General features: G+C 55.2%; 1 protein-coding gene across 2 annotated transcripts; it reads right to left on the minus strand.

Annotated features, from left to right (window-relative positions):
* Positions 1-73: 73 nt before the first annotated feature.
* Positions 74-8,545, minus strand: SLC29A4 (solute carrier family 29 member 4). 2 transcript variants are annotated; one of them, XM_083872209.1, is made up of 11 exons: positions 8,532-8,545; positions 6,977-7,145; positions 6,203-6,334; positions 5,985-6,098; positions 5,777-5,905; positions 5,283-5,357; positions 4,653-4,918; positions 4,429-4,564; positions 3,706-3,893; positions 3,216-3,456; positions 74-3,142 (listed from the first exon to the last, which is right to left on the minus strand). In XM_083872209.1, the coding sequence occupies exons 2-11, from the start codon at positions 7,134-7,136 to the stop codon at positions 3,000-3,002; spliced, it is 1,584 nt and encodes a 527-aa protein (XP_083728335.1). In that variant the 5' UTR covers positions 7,137-7,145; positions 8,532-8,545; the 3' UTR covers positions 74-2,999. The 2 variants fall into 2 exon arrangements, with proteins under 2 accessions (XP_083728335.1, XP_083728336.1); XM_083872210.1 differs by lacking the exon at positions 6,203-6,334.
* Positions 8,546-19,820: the final 11,275 nt, after the last annotated feature.

Consider the following 19,820-nt stretch of genomic DNA (forward strand, 5'->3'; position numbering starts at 1 on the left):
GGCTGGCCCCAGCACTGACATGGCAGAAGAGAATCCTCCAGGCTGGGAGGAGCCAGGTGGAAGAGGGGCCAACATCCAGACTGGAATGCTGCCTTCCCGCTGCCTTCCCACTGCCTCGAACAAACAGTCTGAACCCTCTGCAGCTCTGCACCCCTTCTGCCCTGTGAAGGTGCTGGAGGGAGCAAGCAGGTGGCCAGGGGAGTAACAAGTGGCAAACTGCGACCTCATCTTGGAGCGTGTAGTAAAGAGGCAGGAAATGACTGGGAACAGCTGCTGCTTGGAGGAAAGAAGATAGAGGCCACTGGAATCTGGCATCCCTCATCCAGCTTTACCTGCCATGCCTTGCCTGCTCTGAGACGTGGAGCTGCTGGGAAGCCTTGCCCATCATTTGAAGGGAGTGAGGACGGTGTGTGAACCTGGCTGTGCCTGCCTGCAGCGTCCCCACAGACAGAGCCCCGCTGCCACCTTGGGCTCAGGGACTGCACTGTTCATCTTCCTCCATCTACCGAGGAGCTGAGCTCCCCTTGGGCACATGCCAGACCCATGGCACTGCCACTGCTGCTCCAGGGTTACACCTGGCAAGGGGGAACACTAGAAGAGAATCTGAGGAGGACGACACACCATCCTTGCACTTAAAACTCCCAAGAGACGCACTGATCTTTGCAACTCCCGACTCGCACTACGGATCGCCAGGACGCGGAGCGGGGCCCGGCTCGGCCCAGGCTCCAGTGGGGAGATGCTTAAGCCAAGGACAGATTGGAAACTCTCCACCCTGGCTGCGTACCAGAGACTGGAGGCCGGGACTCAGGGGTGAGGGACAGCCCCACAGAGTTACCCCTGGTCCTTTAAACAAACCACAATGGTGCTGAGCTCGTACCATCTCCACCCCGGGCCACCGGCGCCTCGGCACGGCGGACAGTGACGGTTCTAGCCTGTACAGTTTTAATGTACCAAAAGACTCTTTAGCCCTCCTGTATTATAAGTCTTTAAATGGATTCAACTTTTTAATTATAAATATAAATATAAATATATATATATAAATATAAACTTTTTAAAACTGTGAAAAAAATTATGAAATTATAAAAAACAAAAAAAGAAAAAAACCCACAACGGCAGAAATGAACACAGTCTGACGTTTAGAATATTATTTTTTATTTCCTGTTGGATTGTGATTGTAAATGATCTGGGAACAGGCACAACCCCCACGCTCAAAGTGTACTGTACTTCTAGAAGCAAATTGTGTGAGCATATTTTAAAGAGCGAGAGAGCGCGCGAGAGAGATTTTATGCTAATGTTAAATAGAAAGCACTTAAAACCCACTGCCTTCTATGGAACACAAGGATATTTCAGACAATCGAGAGGAAAGGAGAGCCAGGTTTTTGTCTTTTTGTTTTGTTTTGTTTATGTTTTGTTTAAAACAATTTTTTTGGCATTCTGTTTGTTGGAGAACTCAGTGTGATCTTTTTTCATAAAAAAAAAAAAAAATCTAATTGAAAAAAAGCAACCCAACGAAGCATCTTTCTTTGTCTCACTTGTCCTGACCGCAGGGTTTTTCTCCCCTTGGTGGCAATGATGGCTTTTTGGTTCAGCCCCTGCCCTGGAGAAAGACACAGCCCAGGTGCCTGGTGGCTTTTTGGGGAGAACCCGTCTGTGTGATGTGGTGGCACCAATGGACAGGACTGGACACTGGAGTAGAGGTGTCTGCTGGACAGGGCCTGTGGGTTGTGAGTCCTCCCTCTGTCACCATCCTCAGGGCACCATGTGCTGAGGATGAAATGCTGGATTTGCTCTTTTTGGTATGAGCTGCACTTCATAGAGGCAGGAGCTTGGCAATGGCCAGACCCTCCCGTGCTGTGGGGGCCAGGTCGGGGCCAAGCCTGGCACTCACTGGCTCCTTGGGCTTGATTCCCTGGGAATTGGCACCTGCCAGCTGGCACAGCGAGGTGCAGCTGGTTCCAAAACATGGTATTGGCACCTTCTCCTGATGTTTTCTGTTCCTCTTGGCCTGTTCCCTCTCCCGTGTGATGCCCACAGCAGTTTGCAGGCTGGCAGGTGTTTGGTGTAACCCAGTGACATGTTCAACCACCCCAGGTGACAAAGGGGGCCCTGAAGATGGGGAGCAGCACAAGGGGCACCCCAAGACCCAACAGGACACGCAGCAGGCACCACTGTGTGTGCCAGCCCAGCCCATCACCAGTGGTCAAGTCCCACTAGTACCAGTGGCACAGCTAAGGACCAACCATTGTTGCAAAGACATTTAATTATTTAATCAGCTTCACTTATGTCCTGTGCAATAAACCTTGAAGCTCAGCAGTGGCCTGCAGGTGGCACTGGCAGTGCTGTAGCCTTGGGACCCCCCCCCTCTACCCCTTGCAATGGGACAGATTCACAGTGTGGGGTGGGGGGGAGGCAAGACCCTGCCTCTGTTACAGTTAGTGGGGTAAAACAAGACACACACAAAAAAATCTTTTCCCCAACCATCAGAAGTGATTCGCTTATTTAGGGAGGGACTGTGATTTCAAGCCATTCCTGGTGAAAACCTGCGGCACCATCAGTGGAAGTTGAGACCCACCTTCCCAGAACCACCTGAAGGAGTGTTTCCTTCCTTTCTTGCCCCTCTTCTTCCTTACCAGCCCTCCATCACCCTCCTCCCCAGTGCTGGTCCTATTCCCTTTAGGATTTGGCAGTATTTTCCTCCTGGCAATGGCTTGGTGCAAACAGAAGATCCCCAGCCTTCACTGGAGAGCTGCACATTGCTGATGGGGAGATCCCCCAAAAGCAACAAGAACTGTCCCCTGGGGTGGGAGGAATGTCACCCCAAGCAGTGGCCCTGCACAGTGCCTGGCTGGGGAGCACAGGCCATTTTGGAACGCCACAGTCCTTGTCCATGCTGGGGTGGATTTCTAGCTCCAGGCTCCCTCCTTGAGGAGGGATGTGGGGCTCTGGGGACCATGGTGGGAAGCAGGTCCCATCCTGTCCCCACTGCCCTGCCCCAGATCTCAGTACCCCAAGGTAAAGGAGCCATTGGAGGTCTCGGTGTAGAAACAGGTGCTGTGGGAGGTACTGGTGAGGCTGTAGGCAAAATACGCCACGGCCGAGCCCAGCGTCAAGCCTGTCATGTAGGACACAGTCATGGTGTTCCCTGTGGGAAGGACAGGGGGTGTCAGGGTGCTCTGACCACACCACGTGGGATTCCCGGGAGGGCTTGGTCCTACCTGCCAGCTCCCGCTGCTCCGGGCTCACTTTGCCTGCGGCCAGGATCATGGGGACGCTGCCAAAGTAGCCATTGGTGATGCCCATGAGGAGGGAGAAGATGCAGGGCCAGGCGGGGTGGCCGAAGGTGGGCTGCCCATTGGGGTAAACACACATGATGAAGAGGGGGATGAAGACCACACGGAGGCAGGAGTAGACGAGGAGGTGGGTCCCTCTCCAGTCGTAGGGCAGGGCAGCCAGGATCTGCAGAGAGGGGCAGAGACTCTGCTGGGGGGCATGAGGAGGCTGGGGAGGGCCCTGCGGTGCCCAAAATGGGGCAAAAAGGAGATGAAGTGCTGTGGGAACCCAACCTCGGCCGTGCTGGTGAGCACCAGCCTTGCACTGGTTAGAGCCCCATGGGTAGAGATGACCCTTGGTGGAGCCAAGTGGCTTAAAAAGAGGACACCAAAGGAGGACAGACCCTCACTGTGCTGGCTCTGGCCTCTCTCCTACCTTGCCAACGAAGTCAGAGAGGTTGAAGATGGCCATGATGAGGATGGGGAGCCATTCCCCCAGTGTGCAGTTGTGGATCTCTGACTCCAGCCCAGGAAAGAGGCACAGCGTGATGAAGTAGGTCATGGCGATGGAGAGCATGTAGGCCCAGATGAGCCGGGACACGACATAGCGGTAGAGCAGCATGTCTGTCAGGGACAGGCAGCACAGCTCAGCCAAAACTGCACCCCGCCCCCCTTGGAGAGCCTGAGAGCTTCGTCTGACCCCTGGGGCTGCCTTTCGAAAATGAATTTGTCCCATGGTTTTGGGCATATCATTAGGAAAGGGATGATAGAATCATAGACTGGTTTGGGATGGAAGGGACTGTTAAAGATCATCCAGTTCCAACCCCCTGCCATGGGCAGGGACACCTTCCACAATCCCAGGTTGCTGCAAGCCCTGTCCAACCTGGCCTCAAACACTTTCAGGAACAGGGCAGCCACAGTTTCTCTGGGCAGCATGTACCAGGGCCCTCCCCACCCTCACGGGGAAGAATTTCTTGATAAATATCCCATCTAATCCTGTCCTCTTGTCAGTTTGAAGCCATTTCCCTTTGTCCTGCTAGTCCATACCCTTTTCAGAAGTCCCTCTCCAGCCTTGGGGATAATCCTCCCCCATAACTCTGTGTCACTGATCATTTATCCCACCCCACGGGCATGCCTTTTCCCTGAGCCCACCACTCACCTCGGAAGCTGGGCCAGCTCCTCTTGATCTTGGGCCGAGGGACATCGAAGCGCATGTAGGTGCCACTCCCAGCCAGCTCAGCTTCAGGGCCGGGGCTGCCCTGGGGGGAGCTCGGCTGCCCCTGCTCCCGATTTTCCTGGATGAGAGGGGAGAGGGGACAGCAGTGCTGAGGTGCAGCGGCAAAGAACCCCAGGGCTGGGGAGGGAAACCCACTCTTGGCTTACAAATCGGACATCCTCAGAGGTTACATCGTGGTGCACGCGGTAGCCGGTGCCGGGGTCGCCGGCCCCGCGGCTCTCGGGGAGGCCCTTGCGGGAACAGTCCGTGTAGTAGCGCACGAAGCGGGTACGCTTCACCAGGAGGTGCAGGATGAAGCACGTCAGCTCCATGCCGATGGAGATGAAGAAGAAGATGACAGTGTTCTCCTTCTCGTCCGACAGCAGCAGCTTGGTGAAGATGCGGCTGAGCGAGATGATGACCCCGGCGGTGCCTGGTGGTGTGGGAGAGCTGTCAGTGCAGGGCCCCCTTGAATCCCAGCCCAGGGATCCTCATGATCCCCCACTGTGTGAATGTGATGCTTCCTGGTATAGAGGAGTCACCAGTAGTGATTTTGGGGTGATAAAGCTTCTGGAAGACATCCTCACCGCCAGCCTGGCATGGCAGTGCAGGGACTTAAATACCAGCAAACTCCCTGGTTTGCTGGGGAGCACCCTGAGGTGTCCCTGATGTGCTGGCAACCCAGCTGGGCTGTGCTGGGGCCGGTGGGGACCCAGGTGTGACTGACTGGGGCCCCAGGAGAAGGTGCGAGGCCATGTGGTGGGATGTGGACATGGTGAGTGGCTGTGGGTACTTACTCTCGCCCGTCATCACTCCCTGCGTGTAGCGCTTGGGCAGCAGCCCCGTGTAGCCGTAGAAGCTGGATTGCTGCACTTCAGGAGAGATGCACAGAGGGGAGAAGGAAGGATTATTGCTGCAGCCGAAACTCCGGGAAGGGGGAAGAAACCCCAGAGGGAACTGGGAGCTGCTCCTTCCAGCAGCCTCCTTGCTCCAAAAGCAGCAGGGCCTTTTTTCCTCCCTGGATGCTCTGTCCCCACCCAGAGTGGGCACCAGGTGTGGGGGCTTGGGATGTCACCATGGTGGCCCAGATCAGTGGTGTTGGTGACCCATACATGGTTTGGTGCTGGTGCCCCTGGCCAGTCCCACAATGCCTGGACAGAGGTGGAGGGGGTGGGGCCTGAGGGTTATAGGGATCAGAGCAGGAGGTTGTCCCAGGAGATCATGGCTCAGGGATTGGGGCTGTTTCCCACCCCTGCCTGCCATGTCCCAGCCCAGCTGCTCTGCCACATACCTGTGCAGCCAAAGGCCACCACCCCGACAGCCACCAGGTTGATGGCGTAGGCTTGTCTGCGGCTGAACAGCTCTAGCCACACGTCACAGATGCTGACAAAGAGCAGGGGCCCCAGGGCAAAGAGGTAGCCTGTGGGGGGCAGACAGAAGTGGTGGCAGGGGCACAGCAGGGGGACAGCACTGCCTGGAGCTGCAGGGACCCCACTCACCCACAGAGATCCGGGTGTGCAGGCTCAGCAGCTCCACCAGCGCGTTGTTGAGGATGACGGCCACCAAGGCCACCAGGATGTAGGTGAGGCTCATGTCAAAGACAATGGAGGTCCCTGAAGAGAGGCATGTGATGGGGAGTTCAGCTCCCTTGGAAGTGGGATTGAGCTCTCCCCGGGTTTGGGGTGTCAGGGAAGTGCTGGAGCTGCTCCAGACCTACCTGGATATTTATGGTGCAGGTAATCCACATCGGTGATAAAGCTGTTGTAGGGCAGGAGAAATCCCACCCCAGCCAACAGCATGGCAAAATAAATCCCATGGTATCGATCCTGAGGCTCAGGGTCCTCAGAAACTGCCCCAAGAGAGGAAAGAAAGAGAAAAAGACATGACAGTGGCACTGCTGCACCCCTGAGATCCACGTCAGACCCCAGCCTTGAAGCGATAAAACAGCTCAGCTCCCTGAGATGTACAAATAGCCCCAGCTCTGAGAATTTCCTTCCCTAAATAAAGACATTTCAGTTGAGACCCAGGAGGCAGGAAAACATCTGGGCTTTGGGTTCCGGTGAGTTTTAATTGCAGCTAAGCACGCTGAGGGTGCACATAACAGCACAAGTCAAGGTGCAGGAAGGGTCAAGGTGGGTATGGAGGTGGACAGGGCTGCCTCAGGATGTGGACCCAGGGCTGGGGTGAATCCCAGGGGTGTCCCTGAGTCCTGCATAGAGAAAGATGAAGCTGCAGGCTGGGGCTGAGCCTGGCAGGAGAACCAGGGCACCAATCCTCAACTCCTTGCCAGCCTGCAGAGCCCACTGTCACAGGATGTGCTGGTGGCTCACACGGGTACAAAAAGGGATGAAAAAGGGTAGTGGGCAATATTGTGGCATTTCAGGCTATCTGTGGCTATCAAACCCATCCTAGGAAGCTCCTGAGCGGGTGGGAAACAAGCAGGGAACCTGGCTGCTGGCTGTGGGTCAGGTTGGGCCGTGCCTGCCCTCACCTGGCTCCATGAAGGTGAGGACACCCTTGGCCTGGCTGCCCCGCTGCAGCTCATCCTCCTCCAGCTGGTAGCTGTCGAAGCTGAAGCTCATCACCACGTTCCCCTCCGGCGTGGCCGCTGGGCTCAGCTCCTTGAAGCGCTCGGCTCCCACCGAGCCCATCCTGGCCACCTGAGAGGGAGGGACAGCAGTGACACCCCTGGGGTCCCCTGCTCCTGTGTCCCTCCTGGGTGATGCCAAGGGTCTGCAAAGGACAATGGCACGTGGGTGGCCCTGAGCCTTCTCCACCTGGCTGTATCCCAGCAGTTCTGATGTTTTTCCCTCCTGGAAAGATGATTTCCCCGAGGCAAATGAGATCCACCGACCTTCTGAGTGGAAGTTTACCTTTGGGGTGGTGAGCAGAGCTCGTGGGGGACCCACAAGAGCACAGACACAGCCTGGCTCAGCACCTCACAGGGATGCTACCAAAGACAAACACCACTGTGATTTCCAAAAGCAATTAGAGAAATTAATGGATGAAAAGCACTCATGGAAAGGCGGCTGCGGGAATGATCCCGCCTGCCTCGGGAAGCCCTCGCTCCCTGCAGGCAGAACACTTGCTCTGCTTTATGCCCTTCTCAGCATCTCTGGTGCCTGGGGCTGGGGCAGAGCTGCCAGCCCGGGCAGACACACTCTTGCAGCTTTCAGAGAGGAGGTAGGACCCTGCTTTTTTCAGATCTGCTTTTCTGGAGGATCAGAGCCAGCACGAACCTGCTGCAAGAGCTGCCAGAGAGACCCCAGCATCACGCCTGAGAGGGGCTGCACCAAATACATCCCAAAAAGAACTCTTCAAATACATGACATCCTCCAGCGACCCCGCCAGAGCCACCCAAAACAGGCTTCATCTCTGTGGTTCAGCCCCAGGGGACTGCTCTGAATTCCTTGCCCGTCCTCAGCCCACCTCCTGCAGATCTCCCTGGCATCCAGGGGTGGTGGTGGTGAAAAAAATCTCCTCCAAGGCAGTAGGTTGAGTCAGGCAAGGGAGGAAAAATCAATGACAGTGATTTCTTTGGTCTCCCTACCAGACATGGCGTTTGTAGGAGCAGAGAGGTTTTCCAGCTGCCAGGATGTGTTGGATGCTGGAGGGCCCTGAGGTGGGTGGGCAAATGTGATGCTCACACACCCTGTGAGTGAGTTCCTGGAGCCTAAAATGCTTCTCTTGCTGCAGGGGCGGCTGCACAGGGCAGCACTGCCCCGGCCCCGAGGCTGTGCTGAGGTCACAACACTGCTGGGGGGCTGGGATGGGGTCCCCCTCCCAGAGCTCCCCAAGATCCCCATCCCAGAGCTCCACGAGCAGAACAACCCAGCAGAGCACGCTGTCCTGGGGACACCGCTCCATCCTGCTGCTCCCAGAGGAGCTGTCTGCAATCCCCTTCACCCACACCCTCCCGTGCCTGCTGCCACCCCAGGCGATAAAACCCAGTGGGAAGCATCTCCCGGGGTGCCGGAAAGCCTGTTGCAGGATTTTTCCATAGTAGGAAATCCCATACATACCAGCTGGAAAAGCCTCGTACGTACTGTGTGTGGCCCAAACTTCCCGGGGCCAGGAGCAGAGCGGGGTGCGGGATGCGCTGCACAGCCGCGGCGCTGGACCAGCCGCCGGCACTCTCCGCCTCGCTCCCCCGAGCATCCCTGCGCTGCCGTAAATTGGATTTTCTCCTCCCGCCGGATTTACATCCGTCTGCCCCTACAGATTTACACCCCGCCACCCCTGTGGCCCCAGTGGGGGGTGGGGGCGTTTCTCCATCGCGGGCAGCGGTGGGAGATCTCAGCCCAGAGGAGCCCTTGCCCCGCTGCCCCCCGGCTCTGCGTGACCCCCGGGCATCGCAGCCCTCCTGTTAGGGCACAAAAGCGGGTTTTGCTCTGGCAAAAGGGTCCCCTGACATCTTGCCGGGGGCGAAGTTGCCATAAACGGGGGGAATTCGGTACCCCACGTCCCTGGTCTGAAGGAGAAGCTCCTGGCCCCGGCCGCGCCCGGAGGATGCTCGGGGGGGGGGGGGCCGGGAAGATGCTCAGCGGGGCCGGGGCAGGCAAGGGCTCGGGGCGGCGGCTTCCCCTCCTTTTCCCCCGCTCCCCGGCGGTCCCGGCCGAACACAACAGGTCGCCGCGGTTCTTACCTCGCTCCGCCGCGGCGGCTCTGCGGCACCGGCGCTGGCCCGCCCCGCTCAGCCCCAGCGGCCGCCGGCCCCCGGCCCCGCCATACCGGAGCCTCCGCCGGGAGGGGGCCGGCACCGAGTGCGGCGGCGGCGCGGAGCGGGGGCGGCCCCGGCTCTGCCTCCCCCCGGCTCTGCCTCCCCCCGGCTCTGCCTCCCCCCGGCCCTGCCTCCCCCCGGCTCTGCCTCCCGCTCCTCCCCCGAGCCCCCCCGCCCGCCCCGGGGCCGCGGGAGAGGCTTTCCCGATGCACGCCCATGCCCCTGTCCATAGGCACCGCCTATAGGTACCGCCTATAGGTAACCGGCTACGGGCGCCTTAGAGGGATGGCGGAGGCCCGGAGCTAATTGCAAAGGGAGATTAATTAGGAAGAAAGCCCCCGTAATTTCATTCAGGGCATGAGCTTTTCAGGGAGAGGGTTGTTTTTGCCCTGCGAAGGGTTTTGTCTAAGAGGGACTGATGGAGTCAGGAGGGATGGGTGGACAGACGGAGGGATGGGATGGATTGCAGCTCTGGCTAACAGAACACAGAAAGCCCCCAGCTTTTTGAGGAAACAACCAAGAGGGCCTCTGCTCCCCTTAAAAACCAGGGAGTGGAAGCAGAGGAGGAAAGGATCCAGCACTATGGGGCAGTGTGGATATCCATCCAGGGAGAAGACACCTGTCCCAAAGGTGGGTGATCGTGGCAGGTGTCCCCATCCCTCCTGGGCTGGGTGAGCCGGCCCAGGCTGCAGGCTCCATCACAGGGATCTGGTGCTATCGGATTCTCTCCAGGAGCAGCAAGGGACAGAGGGGGGACTCAGCAGGTGCCCCCTCCCAGCGAACTGGCTGAAAGCCCTTGCTGGGCTCTCCTCGCAGAGTATGTGAGGATGGAGGCAGCAGGAAGGAGGAGAGGAACCATCGCTGCTCCCAGGCCGTGGCTGCACCGCCCCGGGCTGTGAATTACAATATCCTCGCAGTCAATAGATGCTGCGTTGTGTAAATCAGCGTGTGGGGCCGGGGATGCGCTGCTGCTGCTGCCAGAGGAAATTAGAGACACAACTGCCTGTACTGCCCCAGCCACCCCTCTGCCGGGAACGGGGCTGAGGAAAGGGTCTCCTGCAAATTCTTCACAGGGAAGAAAACAGGCCAGGTGGAAATTTCCATCTTTTCTCCTTGGCTGAAATAGCTGGAGTTTGGCTCAAAGCACACCCGATTGCTGTGCCAAGCATGGCCTGGAGCCGGGGCTCAGCCTTCTCTGCTCCCCTCTGGGCTGAGCACCTGCACAGCTCGGCCCTCTGGTGCAAAGGGGGATTTTTTTGGGCTGTTTGCTTTGGCACATTTGTTCAGCTTTAATTTCATAGTGTCTTTGTAAAATCTCAAAACACCTCACTCCCCTTGGGGTACATCCCCTTGCTCTACACCAGACTCCATCATTTTTTTACATTTTCCAAGAACCTTGAAAATGTAAAAAAAAAAAGGGGGGGGGGGGTGTGAATGTGATGGGGGTTGCCTGGCCGTGTCTGCTGCTGGTTGGCACCCAGACAGTGAGAGTGCTCCAGGAAAAGAGCAGGATGAGCTGAAGCATATGTGCACCCGCCTTTTCCCGGCGCTCGCCAGGCAACATTACTCACCACAGGGATTCCCCCCAGGAGCCGCTTCTCCCCATTCCAAAGCCCTGGGAATAGCACCAGGGGTGCTCCTTTAGAGACAACCCAGCTGAGGGGAGCAGCTCAGCTCCCAAATGGATGTGGTGTTCTCCAAGCTGTGGGGAGATGCAGTAACCAAACACATGGTGGCAAAGATCAAGGCCCCAAGTTTTAGCCGCCTCTCTAAAATCACGCTATCAAAAGATCCACATTTTAGGGGACAAGGGGGTTCTCTTTCAACTTCTCCTGCTGTAGATGTGACAGAACCATGCTGGGATACCCCAGGAAACTGCTACAGCTTGGAGTGCTACAGGGAATATAGGGAGATGAATCCATCAGGGTGAACTTCTCTGGGTGCTTTCCCTTTGCTTTCCCCATCCCCAAGGGCAGTGTTAGACACAAACAACAGAGTCCCCCCGCCCCCAAAATGCCCAGGGTGCCCCCTGAGCATGGGCAGCCTGAGCTGCCCCTGCCTGACAAGGGTATGGGGGTCCCATGGGCTCTCCTGGAGTTTTGCTGGGCTCTTCAATTTTTTAAGCCAGCCGTGAATAATTCAGCTTCCACATAGTTGGCTCAAGGTTGGTGAGCTCAGATGCTCCTTGGGTTTCTACTTGACCCACTTTAACAGCCAGGAGAACCAGCCAGGCATGGTGCTCATGGTCCCAGGCATCCTGGTCCCTGTGGCATGAGGGACATCCCTTACACACAGCCCCGCCTGGAGTCTTTTCCCCACACCCTACATCCAACAGCCTAATCCCTCACCCACACTGCAGATTTTTAGAGGTATTTTTTTGTTTTCCCCTTCTCCTGCCTCTCCCTGCTGTCCCATGGCTCCCAGCACGAGTGGGTGCATCCCAACAGTGTTTGCAGGATTACAAAGGAGGGATTTGCTTGGCTCCATGAACCAGCCAACATCCTGTGGCCACCTTGCCACGGCTCCTTGTTATGCAGAGCCTCACCTCGCTTCCCAGGAGCCTGGATGAACATTGACTAATCCTGCCAGCAGAATAAGGAGCTGCTGATTCATTTGGCTCCGAGATGCTGGATTAGGACCATCTCCAGAAATGTCCTGTATTGTTGTTTCTTTCCTTGCCCTTCCAGCCGAGTCAGGTTTTATTAATAGTTGCTGTCAAGAGGGGAGAGGAAGGAGAGAGCTTTCAGTTTGTCAAAATCCTCAAGACAGGGCTTTAAACTGTTGGGGACCATGGGAAGGGGCTGTCCCTACTGTCTCCATCCCTGTGGGCACAGCCAGGAGCCATCCCTTGGTTAAGGAGCTCCTTAATCAAGCTGTGCTCACCCTGCCAGGCTGCCCTGGTTATTCTGTGCCCAGTGGGTGCCCCCTCTGCACCAGCTGGGCTGGGTGACACCGAGGAGGGGCAGGCAAAGAGATTAAACATCTACACCCCCTCCCCACACCCCCCCACTCAGTGCTCCCGGGAGCACTGCACATCCATCTTTTCCACTTCACGGGAAGAAGAGGCTGTTCTTAAGCTTGCAATCCCCTCTTGGGAAAGCTCCTTTAAATAGCATTGCATCCTTTGCATCCCTCCCCGGGGTCTGCTCCCAGCACTGGCCATGTCGTGCCAGGAGCATCCTCGGCAGCCGTGGCTTTGCGTGGAGGCGGCGGCGGGGATTAATCAGGGATGTTGCCTCTTGGCCAGAGTCACACTTGGGGGATTACTGAGGCCTGCAAGGAGCGGGGAGTAGCCAGGGAATTTGTTCAATGCAAGTGGAGGGGTTTGTCACAATCCGATTGCAGAGGAACAGAAATCCCCAGCGCTGGCAGGAGCTCAGCACTGGAGGCCGCAGGGATTAACTGGTTTTTCCCCAAGCTTTGCCACAAGGCTGAAGTGGGAGGAGATGCTCTAAGCCCAAAGCTCTGGGTTTAAAACCTCCATGGAGATGCAGGGGCAGAGCTGAGCATCAGCTTTGGGGCACCCAAGCCTTGTCCCAAAGCCAAGAACCAAATTCTTTCACGTGGATGCCCCAATTCTCCTGCAAGGCACAACTCTGCATCCCTCCTGCCCTCAAACCAGCCTGGGAGAGCTGGAGAAACCCTGGGAGGATACCCATGGCCTTTGCATTCCCCTCGCTCCTCTTTGTTGGAACAGATTTGCATCCATCACTAATTAATCCAAGATGAGCTCCTAATTCAGCTCCTTGATTGCAACTTTGCATAATTGCTGCACGCACAGCCAGAGTGGCAGGACGGGATAAAAAAGGAGACAATCAGCGGTGGGCGGAGAGGAAACAACGCCGGGAAGGGCCGGTTCAGCTCGCTCCCACTCACCGGGCTATTTACAGACACAGGTTGAGGGCGATTTTCTCTGGAAGGAGAAAATGGTGAGTTACCCTTGGAGGCGATGTTTATGTTTTCCCCCGTGCTGTGCTCACCACGAGCCTCACCAACAGCCACAAACCCCTCAGGCAGTGAGAAAACCAGGAATTACAGGCCAACCCTTTTTGCTATTCCTTTCATCACTGCTGCCCTCTTCCCCAGGCTCCCCTTTTCCCAGCACTGTCTGTAGGGTTCAGAGGGAACATTGCACCAAGGTGAGCAGGGCAAATCCATCCCCTGAGCCCAGCTCGAGGCTTCTCCCCCAGTAACCGGGTACATCACACCCCGTGTCTGTAAAGGCTTAAAGGGTTAAACAACCCCCCCAAATCAAATTCCAGAGGCTGCCTCAGGGAGAGTAAACCTACAGCACGAGGGAGGGCTTGGGCAACGTGGTGACGGTGAGCTGACCTCAGCTCTCGGTGGCACAAAAAGTGGGAAAAGCCCAGCTTTTCCTGCCAGTGCTGCCCAAGCCACTCCCACAGGGCTCCAGCAGGCACCCTGAGCACTCACTGCCATACAGGATCCACTGTGTGCACACAAATCAACACTGATATCGGCTCAAGGGTTATTGCACCACCTTCCTCTTCCTTCCCTACTCACATCCCACCCACAGCCATCCCCCTCTTGCAGTGAACACCTCCACACATCCTGAAATCTGAGCGACAGGGCGGCAAACAGCGGCGGACAGGTCAGCCCTGCAAAAGAAAATCCACTTTCAGTCCGGTCTTTTCTCTGAAAAAATGCAGCTCCCAGCGCAGAGGCCCCTTGGCTGGCCCCACGGTGGGGGTTGGAAGGGGGTTTGGGCAGCCAGGCTGGCCCCACCACCCCTCTTAATCAGCCGGGGCATGCATGAAGCCTAATGCTGTCGCGAAGATTTGGGCACTATTGACACACACGGCGCATTAAACGCCTTACCGGGGATTTGCATAAGCTCGGGGAGGGAGGAAGAGCGAGGAGAAAAGTGTCGACAATGGGAAAGTAAATGCATTAAAGTGCTTAGGGGAAAAAAAAAATCTGATAAAGGAATAAACCAGTTAAGGGAATATATTACTCATAGCCCCGTTATTCAAATCCTGCCTTATAGGAAATCCTCTTAAAGCGATCACCTGATTGTGTGTTAAATTCCTAATTGAATAATAAAAGAATTATGTATTTTCTTCCATAAGGGCACAAAGATGAGAGCCCACGAGGATGCTCGGTGAGGGGGGAGCTGGTGGCAGAGATGAGGGGAGCGGGGTCTTGGGGCAGCAGCAGCATCCAGGAGATGGGATGGGAGATGTGGGACTTGGGAGGGATGGCTGGGAAAGGGGAAGGTTGCAGGGCTGAGTGCCTGTGGGGAGTGGAGAGCTTTGCCGGGATGGGTTTAGGAATGATAGTGCCTAGAGGGAGGAAAAGCTTGATGGAAATCCAGGGCTCCTCCAGCCCCACTGCTGCAAGAGCTGAGAGGAGACAGCAGACGTGGCCCCTGCCCTGGAGCTGTTGGGAACCCCCCAGGATGCAGGCAAAGGGAACTTCGGGGGGGTTACGGCAGCTCCTGAAGCTGCCGAGGAGAGGGAGGGCCCATGTGCAGCCCCGGATGCTGCAGGAGAGGCTCAGCCCCTGCTGCCCCCTCCTTTCCCCAGCCAGGACTGAGGGCGATGCCTGCACGGCCTCTCTTGATGCTGCTGCCCTTCCCCCCACCTCCATGCTATAAATAAGATTTAAAAAAAAAAAAAAAAAAAAAAAAAAAAAAAAAAAGAGCACATCACCTGGCACTCAGGAGGTGAGGGAGAACAGCAGGATTGACATGCACCAAACCCTCAGACTGTGCAAGGAGGGTGGGGGTGGGAAGGGGGGGAGAAACAAAAGAGCTAAAAATAGCCCAGGGAGCTGCTTTCTTCCCGGAGATCATTTTTTTTTTCTACCCAGCTGTTTCATTTGATAAACAAGATTATTTATTTATTTATTTATTTCTCCCTCTCTTTACTCCACTTTTTACTTACATTTTTTTATTCAGTCAACTTTACCCATCCTCACATCTCCTTTAAATGAAGGTAAAAACCAAAACAAAACACCTGAAACCAAGGGAAAAAATCCCCTGAAACCAGCGGCCTTGATGCCTCCAGCAATGTCTTTCGTTGCTACGGCTTTTTATAGGTAATTTAATATCCCAGAGTTGCACCTGCTAATGCAAACTCTGATATCAATAAGTGGCAGCAGTGAGGGCAGAGGCAGCAGCTGAGAAAACAAAGCAGCAGCGCCCAGCAAGCCCCAGCCAAGCTCCAGGCTGTCAGAGCCTTTTTATTAGGCAGGATTGGGTTGTTGGAGCCAGGCTGAGGTCCCAGTCCAGGGCTGGAAGGAAGCAGGGGCTGCAGGGAGGTGGCTCTGGAGTTATCCTCAGGGAACTGACCTGTCTAAGCCAAGCCTGTGCAGGGCAGAGGGGTGCAAAGCCCCCTCAATTCCCAGGGGAGACCCCCGAGCCCTGGAGCAGCTCCAGCCACACCGAGCAGCTCACAGGTTTGCTCCTCTCACATCTCCAGCAGTGCCTGTACCTCCTCCTCGATCCCGCATCCTCCAGCAGCAGCCAGGGAAATCAGGGATGACAGGAGCAGTTAATTTGAGCCTGCAGAGGCCATCTTCCCGTGCATGTGTTGTTTTGTTTCCAAATAGGCTTTGAATAACGAATTTCGGATGGTAAAGAGAAAAAGCTTCGTCCTGACCTCTTGAAATGCAAATTGCCTTTCACCCTGGGAGAGATGAAAGGCTGTTTCTTATCTGAAACGGTAAAAAGGGGTGAGATAACATCCCTGGCTCTGTCTCTCCCGGCTTTCATTTCCAAAATTGTTTTCGGGTAAGGAGAGGAGAGATGCTCTGCATGATTCCACCGTGCTTGGTGCCCACAGAGAGCAGAGGGGTCCTTAGGGGACCCCTGGAGCCCTGTGCCCTGATGGTGCAGAGGGAGGGGACACAGCCCGGGCTCTGCATTTCCTTTCACATCAGCCCTGCTCCAAGCTTCAGCCAGCAGCAAAGGCTGTGGGGCTAAGTGAAGCCCAGAGCTTTGCCCTCCCCTGCCAGAACCCAATTTTTGGGCCCAATTCCAAAAGCTGCAGCATTATTTGCTCAAGAAAACACAGCAGAGCAGCAGCACAGCCACACAGCCAAAGCCAGACCCACTCTGCTCTGGCCTCACCACAGTCCCCTCATCCCAGCAGGGCTGGATCAAGTTCCACACACAGCAGCCAAGCACCCTCTGCCTCCCCCAGCAGTTTTGGCACAGGGGCTGAGTGAAGGCAAGTACAGATCAGTATTTCTCCACCTCCCAGTCATGTTTTGGTCTGGGTCAAGGAGCACAAGAGCAAGGCAAATGCCCTCAGCATGCACAGAAGGTGCTGCAGAAGTGGATGAGGGATGTTATGGGAGTAAACAAGGGAAGGAGCATGGATGCACCAAGGGGAAAAGGCTGGGATGCTGCCAGCAAAAGAGTAGGGAGGTTTTGGGAAGAAAAAGACTGGGATGCTGCTGGTAAACATGCAGGGATGCTCTGGAGGAGGAAAGGCTGGGATGCTCCCAGGGAAGGAGCAGGGATACTCTTAGGAGAGGAAAGAACATGGATGTTTCAGGAGAAGAAGGTTGAGATGGTGCCAGAGAATAGAAGAAAGAACATGGATGCTCTGGGGACAGAAGGCTGGGATGGTCCCAAGAAAGGGACAGGGATACTCTGTGGCCCCAGGCCCCTGCACCTCCATCCAGCAGCTGCACAACAGCAGAGCACAGCCCCCCCACTGCTGGCCCCTAGAAGCCTTCCCCTCACCAGCCACAGGCCCATCCCTCTGCCTGCCCTCCACAGTTAAAATAAATTATCAGCCCCAATCTGGAGCTGCTGAGGAGCAGTGGCTGATGGTGCCACCAAGCCTCCCTCAAAGCAAGGAGGAGGGGACAGCAGTGACAAGGGAGATGCTGAGAAGTTACACACCAGACTGGCACCCAAAAGTGACTCTGTACCCACCGTGTGGACAAGGTGGATCTCATCACATGGACAAAATGGATCCGTGTATTGCATCACTTGGTGCTCCCCAGCTCCACACAACTCCTGTGGAAAAATGAGTCTCTCCCAGGGCTTTCCTTGCCCCTGCAAAACAGAATCCAAAATATCAAAATACTGCTCAAACCCTCTAGCTTACTTTATGGACTTACCCAGATACAGCAATCTCCAAATCCTTTATCACCTGTAACTTAGTAAAGCTCTCTGCTGAAATCCCCAACCCAAAACATAACCCAGTGCCGGAGGAACCAGCATCAGCTGTCCTCAGCTCCAGCAATCTGGGCACAATGCCCTCATTACCTCACAGTTCATCATTAATTAGCTAAAAAAGCCTCTGCCAAGGGTCTGTCTGAGACTTGCATGGGTTGGATGTAGCACAGGAGAGGTGAATGCTCAAGGACCAGCTGAGTGTGGGTGCTGCAGAGCAGCCTGAGCAGGATCAAAGTGGTGCTGGTGATCACCTCTGGCTCCAACACCACCCCAGCATCTCCTTTCTGCCCACTGGCTCTAAAAATGAGTGATGCTGCATCCAAACCAGTCAGGCCAGAGGCAGTGTGAGCTGCTCTGCCTGGTATCTCACTCCTTCCTCTGCTCCCAGCACTGTGTTCAGCTCAGCCACAGCCCAAGTGGGGCTGTTCACACCAGGATTGTGCTTCTGCTCAGTTGTTTCATCTTGGACTCAGGTCCTGTGTAATGAAGGGCATCAGGGCCTGACCATTGGGCAAATCATCACAGCCAAACCCAAAAGCCTCCCCAGTACCAAGAGAAAGCAAGGAGGAACAGAGGCATGAGTCCATGCTTACCCTTGTAATAAGATAAATAATTGGAGATGGGATTGCTAAGTCCCTTCCCTGGAAACTCATGCTCAATGGGCCAAACTCAGTACCAGCAGATGGATGTGAAACTGCTGTCAGAAGGCAACCACAGCTGCCTATTTCAGGGCTGGGTATGACCCACTGTTCACAATTTTCCCCATGGTCGCTGGAGAATATTCTGCTTTGCTTCCCTAGGGCAGGAGCAGAGGGGCTGCTGGACCTCCCAAAGCATCAATGGGTCTGGATAACTGTCCACCTGGGACACAGGTGACAGAGGAGTTGTTGGCATCACCACGGCAGATGGAAGTCACTGCCACTTCCTGAATCCACCAGCAACTTCCCTCAGATCTCCAGTTTGCTCCAGGCAAGAGACAGGGAAACATCACCAGCAGCCGAGTGAACAGTTTGGAGACACTCATCTGAGCTAACAGAGCTTATTTTGCCTGGAGCAAAGGGAGGCACAAAGCAGCAGTGACAGGGCAGCATTGCCCTCCAGAGCTGGATCAGGGGAGGCGGTGCCTGCAGCTCCTCAGCTGTGGAAACAGCCGCACGGGAGAACAGGGAGAGTCTCATCCTCACCTCATCCCCGCCTGCTCCAACATTGCCAGCGAGAGCAGAAAGGCTTTTGCTCCTCTTGTCCACCCCGATCAAAGCTCTCATCGCTGCTTTGCAGGAGGAAGGACACAGAAGCAGGAGCTGCCTCCTCCTCCCCCATCTGCAAGGGCTCGCTCCACATCTCCCTGCAGGGCTTGAACGTGAGAAGCAACAAGCCTGGAGCGACAGCACAGGGAGTGGGCCGGGAATGAAAGTACTGCTTGAGATGCATCCCATGAAAAAAAAAAGAGGAATAAAGGCACTTATCAAACTCACCTGAGCAGCATAAGAAAAATACACAAATGCAAGTCCTGGGAAGAGCAGCTTTAAGGAGGAACAAGAGGGAAAGTTACATTTGCAAGCAAAATGTGCCAGGAAAAAAGTCAAGCTTGTCCTTTCCAAGTCCCTGCAAAGCCCAAGCTGAGTGTCTGTGGAGAGCAGCTACTCAAAGCACAGCTGAGACCGAGGGCTCATAACTGCTGCTGTTTTGATTTGGGCCACGTAGCCTTACCCTGATCTTATCTGGCCCCATCTCCAAGTAGCAAACAAAAGGAAGAAGACACAGAATACTTATCACAACACAGATTTAATTTCTTAGGCAGTTATAAAATTACAAAGAGCGACAGGCTAGCAGTGAGAGCCAGACACTTGGTGAGGTGGAACGTTAAGACAGATTTTTCCACTTATCAACACAGATACCAAACAGTCAGTGAGCACTGCAGGATGCAGGGTTTTCTCCAGGTAAGGAAGCAAACGCAAAAGCAAATAGATCCAGGTAGACCTAAGGGCTGAGTCAATGCCTCACAGAAACCCAGAGCTCCAGGTTTGGGGAGAACTCCCCACTCCTGAGTCGGACACATGTAGGGTCCCTGCGGCCACATGGCCAAAGCCACAGCACTGACACCTGTAACGAGCACAAGGGCAGCTGTTTGCAAGACAGAATTACAACTTCTTGCCTGTTATTTTCAAAGCAGTGTAAGATGAGATTTGCCAGTTGGAAGAACATTAAAATGAAGGCATGTCATGATTAGAAAAATAGGAATTTGCTGAATTCCTTTGGTTGTACAACTGGAATCTGAAAGGATTTATTTACAGTCAGAGCCATGCTTTCTTCATTGCAAGTCTTTCACAGGCCAGCAGATTCCAGGAAAAGAAAGGCCTGCTCTCCACATGTGGAGAAGACACTCGGGGCCTTGCTCTCAGATATTAACAAGTTAAATAAAGTTGACTGTTAGCCAGGACAGCTGGAGCACAGAATAAA

The sequence above is a fragment of the Zosterops lateralis genome (assembly GCF_965231275.1).
Source record: "Zosterops lateralis genome assembly, chromosome: 15".
NCBI classification, from domain to species: Eukaryota; Metazoa; Chordata; class Aves; order Passeriformes; family Zosteropidae; genus Zosterops; species Zosterops lateralis.